Source organism: Gasterosteus aculeatus, chromosome 7 (genome assembly GCF_964276395.1).
Source record: "Gasterosteus aculeatus chromosome 7, fGasAcu3.hap1.1, whole genome shotgun sequence".
NCBI lineage: Eukaryota > Metazoa > Chordata > Actinopteri > Perciformes > Gasterosteidae > Gasterosteus > Gasterosteus aculeatus.
The window spans coordinates 12,483,008-12,489,921 of NC_135694.1; the positions used below are offsets into that span (position 1 = coordinate 12,483,008).

The following is a 6,914-nucleotide window of genomic DNA, read 5'->3' on the forward strand; positions in this document are numbered from 1 at the left end:
AAGGCACAACAAACAAATATTTTCCTAATGTACATAAATGTCCAAGATTAGGAAAGAAAATTGGACCAACGGTGCTGAAAATTCCAAATATTTCAAATAGTTGTGCAGTCTTTTTTGTTTTAGTTTTATGTAATTTATCTGGATTGTTAAAGACAGAACAGATTTACATGCACACCCAAGACAAACCAAACAATGGTTCAAATGAGAGTTTTGCAAAAAATCAATATAGTAATATAGTTTTTATTTTTCATGAATTTGAGTTGCAATTACAATCAGCAAAGCATTATATATTTAGTACTCGTCATCAAGTAACAACAATATGAACAAAGGCATCTTCCGAAAAGTAAGTATGTTCATTAGACTTTTATTTTATTTATTTTTACTAGTATTACTTGTTGTCTATTACCTGCGTGACAGTGTCTACCAACCGCCAAGTCAAATTCCTTGTATGTATGCCAATCACAGGACTGATACATACAACCATTCACACTCACACATCTACAGGCAATTTGGAGTCCCCAATCAACCTGATCCCCAGAGCATGTCTTTGGACTGTGGCAGGAAGCCGGAGAACCCACGCAGACACGTGGAGAACATGCAGACTCCACGCAGAAAGGCCACTGGGCGGAGTGGAACCCAGGACCTTCTTGCTGTGAGGCAACAGTGCTAACCACCACGCCACCGTGCCGCCCTAATATGTTCATGTTGGTGATTTTACGTGTTGTCTTTTGTTGTGCCAACACGACCAACAATTAACATCTCTGGTTCCCTCCTCAAAAAGCCAATGGTTTTTTTTTCTATTCTTACAAAAAAATGCTCTAGTGGGTTATCGACACAAAAGTTTACGTTACCCACGGAAATGATTTCAGGTAATCCAAAACCCATTGACTGCGGCGAGGGAACCAAAAAACCCCAAATGCAGACTTATTTCTGGGATTTAAGACTCATTTCCACAGCCCTCTTTACACACGTAGCTATTTCCTTATGATCAAAGTCAAAATTAGAGAAGGAGTACGTATAGAAAAGAAATCTTTGCACGCAAAATGTGAATTCAATCAATCAAATTTAACTAGAAATATTGAGATTCTTAAGCTGCCCATCAGATCATTAAACCCAACACAACGTGGTTTTTAAACCACTTGAGTGGAGTGAAAAAAACTGTTAATACAACGTAGACACATAAATACCATAACGTTGCTAGGAATATTATGTCAGAAACACTGTGTATTGTTTACACTTCCAGCAGATTGGAGCAGCTTCAGCATTAAGTTGCGTGCTGTTCCATCTGCTGAGAGTCCAAGTCTCTTTTGCGTCTGGTTTGGTCTCCACCAACTCCTGAGAACAATATCTGTCTCTTTCACAGCTAAATGCTCCACTGTGTTCCCCACCAAGTCTCCAGCTGTGTCTGTTCTGTCACCACCAAAACCTCTTTCGCATCACACATTGCCATTTCATCCATCGATAATATAAAAATATTGATTAGAGCAACTTTAAATTTGTGTTGCATTTGTTATGCTGAAAAACGGTATCCTGCCAGTCCTGTGTCCACTTGGTCTCCTCACTGTTGGACAGGGGGGGGCGCATGCACAGTGATCACCGGCTGAGAGGGACAGAAAAATAGAAATGAACCCATGTACGGTAAATGTACTGTCAAAACAAACATAAACATTGTGCTGGCACTGGATGCTTCTTTTTCTTGTGTGGCTGGTACATATTTTGGCATGAACAGTAAACCCTGTTATCCATAAGAGTGCCATGATAGAACTAGATATGTACATTTGTGACACAACAATAACATCTTTGCGGCTGTGTTGCTACAACACAGCCGCAAAGATGTCGGCCTTTACTCAACCTTTACTCACCATTTTGGGAGCTGGTGAGCAGCAATTGACCACCTTGCAGCAGTAGGCGGCCAGAGTGGCGGAGATGGCGAACAAAGCAACCTCAAGGACTATAATCTCAGCAGAGAAATGGGAAGTGGCGCCCTGCCATAGAGATGAGATTTGCAGCATTATACGGTTAAGTGGCAGATAAACTTGGACAGAAATGATACATTCCATCTTCTACTCTTTAATTGCTTTTATCTTGTGATCTTCAAATCACACTTGAACTGCTACATCTCTCTGGATATTAAATAAGGGTGCAACTGATTTCACATGATATCAACTGATATCAACTTTCAAATGCATTACATTTGAAAGTGTTGTATTTGTGTAGCTTTGGTCACAGTTTAGAATAGTTAAAACAGCATTTTCAGAACTCTAAAGCCACATATTTATAAACAATGCAATGAACACAACATTGCAAACCTAATTACAACAAATCAGTGTAGTTTTTGTGCTAAACTTATTTTTAATATAATTAATTATAACAATGTAATCCAACAATGAAACATGAAAAAATTGTTAAAACAAGCAAACAGTTACAGCTCACCTCAATTTTCTTGCAGGTTTCTTCAACAGTAGAGAAGTCAGAGTCATAGGGAAAGTACCAGCAGAAACTGCTTCCAAAATCCATTTTTAAAAAACAACAGATCAAGTTGAAGACGGACGCGCCACAAGCCACAATCTGCCATCCTAAACAGGCTCTCAGCTGAAAAACAGGAGACATGAGGCATGTTTTACATTTCATCTCCTATTTATTCTAGAAGGGATTTAAAGATTGGATGTCACCCACACCACACCACTCCTCCTCTCCCTTCACTGGTTACCAGCAGCTGCCCGCATTCTGTTTCAAACATTGGTACTTGTGTGCTGAGCGGCCCACAGATCAGGTCCAGTATACATCCAGAATATGGTCAAATGCACGCTCACTCCGCTCTACGTCTGCCAATCGGCCTGCTTGCAAATATTTGATGTCCCGGCTCCTGAATGGTGAAAAGAACTCCCCAATAACATCAGGACAGCAGAAAGTCTATTCATCTCCGATGCAATCTGAAGACACACTGATTATACCTTGATTAGGTAGCACTTAAAATGGCACTTACTCAAAAGCAGTTTTGGGTGTGTTGCCTCTTGATTGAATACACTTATTGTAAGTCGCCTTAGACTCTAAAGTTTAGAGGAAAGCATCTGCTAAATAACAATATAGTGTAATGTCTGCTGGGGTCAGCGAACTAGTGTAACAACCAGCTCAATCCATCCTTACCCAGTGACTCATTGGATTTCTCCAAGAGGAAGTGACTGAAGGGGCTTTTTTTGTGGCTGGGAAAGTTGTGAAATAAGTCTTCATTTCTCACAACCAGACATTTTAATAAACCGTTTTCACTCTGACCTTGTCCAAAACAGCAGCTAGGTCAGCGTCCTATAGGCGTCTGAAACCAAAGCATTGAGGCCCTCCTTAGTCGCTGTATGAGACACATCAGGCTTTCAACTAGCTGTATAACCATTCGCGGTATCATTTGATTCTCAGTTGCAATATGAACAGCAAGGAAGCCCGGGATGTTCACCCAGGAGACACAGATGATGTCCAATGGGAAACCAAGATGACTCACTTTACAGCAGTTTGTTAAATAACGTTAGCACTTGACAAATTACATTACATAACAAACCAACAAGTTTCACATTACAATCCTACTTATTTTAACCCAAACCATAATCCTTTCCTAACCCTAACCAAGGAAATACGTAAATACGGTACTTGAATATCTCTTTTTGAGTCTTCTGATCACTCAAAGCTCTTCAACACTACATGGCGTTCTACACCCATTCACAGACTGATGGGAGGAGCTACCATACACAGTGGCTCTTGTCTATCAGCCACTGTCACATCAGACATTCATAGCATTCACACACCGTAGTCACAGCTACAAGAGCAATGGACACCAAGGGAGCCGGGGATTGAACCGCAGATGACCCAATGATGCATAGTCAATAGGAGTTTTTTTGCTAAAGTAAACATAAAAACAAAATAAACCTACATGGAAAGTTTATATTAAAAAGACACTATGCATGTAAAGAGTGAAAATTGACCCGCAGTTCCTTGTTCTTTCCATAAGGATGTTACATTAGCACCTATGCATCAATGTTTGAGGCTTAATCCGGGTTTCAGTAGTGCTTTTCATACTGAACATTTCTTAAATGGGCTTGCCGATCATGTTGGAGTCTCCTGTCCATCGAGGTAACTCACCGTCGGCAGATGGAGATTCTGTGCTGCTACGGCCAAACTCCCAGCTATTATCAGCTGTGAAGATCACACAAAGCAAACGTTTCAGCATCTAGCCAGAGTTCTAAAAGCTGTCAGCTCAGATGAAAAGGAAGGCCTGACTGCGAACTTAGTCTAATGAATTCAATTTATATATATATATATATACATATTTATATATACACATTCCCCTTCCCACTCTTAGTATATCAAGTGCTGTTAGTACTTTTACTTAAGTGAATAATCGTAATACTTTATTCATCACTGTTCAGAAGTTTGCCCATTGAAATAATGATGAAAATATTTCTACAAAGTATCTCTCGAGTTTTAGTTACGATGACATATCTTTGAAAAGACAGAAGTGAGTCCTGCACCTTGTTTCTTGATCATCAGGGTTATCTGAACTTGAGCGTATTTACAAATGAAAGCCTGCAGGGGATTTTGGAAGATGTGTGCTTTCTCCATTCAGTTCTTAAAAAACTGTGCCCCAGGTTTCATTACGAAATGTGTATGAAGTTAAAAAAAATGTTGATCCACATTAAAAGTGATCTTCTAATTAGATTCTATTTTGAGTCTATAAAATAATAAGTCCCCAAACTTTCTGGAATTGCAAAACTAAATCATTGGACTATCCCTTTAAATACAACATTGCTATGAACTACTGTTGATCTGAGGAATAATGTCGGAGTTGACCACGTGTTTACCGTAAGAGATGAAATGAAGAAAGGAATGCCAATGGGCCCATGACTCAGGCCTTTGGACAGAAGCACGGCCACGCAGCTGTTCTGAAACACGCTCAGGCCAATCTGGGTGATCTGGGGGCAGCAGACAGGAGAGTTCACATTGAGCAGCCAGAGCTCACGGAACGTATAGTTTGAAAGAGACACGCAGACGGACACACGCGGTACCCCCAGAGCTTTGGGTTCAGCCTCCAGGTACTTCTCTTTCCTGTGGACGTTTCTCTGGAAGCTGACTGCAACCAAAGGGCTCTGAGCCGGGCCGATGCCTTCCTCCACAAATGCCGCATCATCTGCAACATCCAAGTCCGCACTTACTGTCAAGTATTTATGCTGACATGAGACACGGGTCGTGCATTGCACAAGATTGTGCGGCGGAAATCAGCTTCGGAATGTTAAGCAGAAATCAACATCTGGACATCGTCTAGCAACTACATCTGCTTATTTCATCGCTTCCAACCATCGAACTTCAATTGAATGTATTTTAAAAAGCATGTTTTTACCTGCCATGGTCACGATATCTGCCATTACTTCCCCTTTTTAAAAATTGTTAAGCGGTCCAAAGCTGCTGATCGAAGGTTTTGCAGTAACTGTGGATTCGGGTCTTCGAGTCCCGCCCATGGATACAGCCCCACAGGTCCCGCCCTCCCGATGTACACAACGGGGATTGTGACAAACACAGCTGCAACACAACTGCATGAAAGCCCTGCGAGCAAATTAGAGACATACAACAGTTTTTATGATCCATTTCAATATATATATATATATATATATATATATATATATATATATATATATATATATATATATATATATATATATATATATATATATATATATATAATATAATAATATGCGGGTATATATATACACCCGCATTTTATTTAACCGATCAGAACGCTGGATTTCTGATTGGTTGAGAGTGAATCATGGGTGTGCATTATTTAAGCAATAAGGTACGAGAGGCTGTACACACCCGAGCGTTCCGTATCACTGCGCACTCAAAGCAGCAGGTTAGATTTTGCGCCACCGTTAGTTGACATTTCAGCTTTTAGTTCGGTGGCGATTGCCGAAAAAAGACCGGAAATCCCACAAATGGTCGGTTTCGGGCAATGTGAGCTTTCGCAACCGTACAATTAAGGTGGACGTCACGAGCGATGTGAATGAGAGAATGTTTGGTGGCTAATACTATTTTGTCTTTGCCCAACGTGAGCAGGGGTTGGCTACATCACACACACACACACACGGACACACACATATCAGTCTTTATTGGCATCAGAAGTCAACAACTAGTAAAAGTGCTCACACACTGCCAATAACTAGTGAAGTCCCTCGTCTCTGACCACTAGCTTCACCTGGTGGACAAAGCTGTTGCCAATTACCTAGTGCTATCTACCATACACATAGATTAGGTTTGGTACGCTCAGGTTTTCAGATATCTGCCTTTTCGATTTCTACTTCCATTCCAAAACTTGAAAGACTCACCAGCAGCTAGTTTCTATTGAGACACAATGTCCTGTTTACACCGTGTAACAAACCGTCCTGCCAACAATGCTCAAAGGAGCCAGTTCCCTTTTCCATTCAAGGCAAAATGCTGACAGATACTGTTGATTGCGCAGGGTAACCGGGAAATGCATTCTGCAAATGACAACCACTACTCCATTTTCAATACTTTGAGAAACAGCCATGCAATTACATTCAACCATTGTATTCAAGTTGTTGCAGAAGATTTAGAAGTGAATGAAAAATGGCCTAAAAACAACTGAAACTATAAGCCTGGATGAATACCACTACAGGCATGGAGAAAATAGATCTCTTTATAATGTGGGTGAACTGACCCTTCAATATAATGTTAAGAGTTGGGTATGCAAAAATAAACATTTGTTTATTTCACTACTTGTACTACAACTGCAAGTCTATAATTTACAATAGGCGCCTGAATGCAGCTTCATATTTGAGATTCAAAGTTCATTTTAGACCTGGTAAAGCAGTTAAGAAAACATTATCCTCACAAGGATTATTAGAAGCTGTTCC

The 6,914-nt window shown here is 40.4% G+C and overlaps 1 protein-coding gene across 2 annotated transcripts; it reads right to left on the reverse strand.

Annotated features, from left to right (window-relative positions):
* Positions 1-220: 220 nt before the first annotated feature.
* On the reverse strand, positions 221-6,521 carry LOC120823049 (uncharacterized). 2 transcript variants are annotated; one of them, XM_040183114.2, is made up of 8 exons: positions 6,366-6,521; positions 5,384-5,586; positions 5,052-5,173; positions 4,848-4,958; positions 4,129-4,182; positions 2,434-2,592; positions 1,863-1,985; positions 221-1,600 (listed from the first exon to the last, which is right to left on the reverse strand). In XM_040183114.2, exons 2-8 carry the CDS (start codon positions 5,406-5,408, stop codon positions 1,559-1,561), a joined length of 636 nt encoding a protein of 211 aa, XP_040039048.2. In that variant the 5' UTR covers positions 5,409-5,586; positions 6,366-6,521; the 3' UTR covers positions 221-1,558. The 2 variants fall into 2 exon arrangements, with proteins under 2 accessions (XP_040039048.2, XP_040039047.2); XM_040183113.2 differs by lacking the exon at positions 6,366-6,521 and having other exon boundaries at positions 4,848-5,173; positions 5,384-5,544.
* Between the last annotated feature and the right edge of the window lie 393 nt (positions 6,522-6,914).

Bases quoted from the DNA above. Each gene is read 5' to 3' on its own strand.
- LOC120823049 (XM_040183113.2), bottom strand. From the start codon at position 5,408: ATGGCAGATATCGTGACCATGGCAG. The intron at 4,183-4,847 runs GTAAACACGTGG...TGATCTTCACAG, and splicing joins TCTTCATTTCATCTCTTACG to CTGATAATAGCTGGGAGTTT. The intron at 1,986-2,433 runs GTGAGCTGTAAC...TCTCTATGGCAG, and splicing joins AAACCTGCAAGAAAATTGAG to GGCGCCACTTCCCATTTCTC.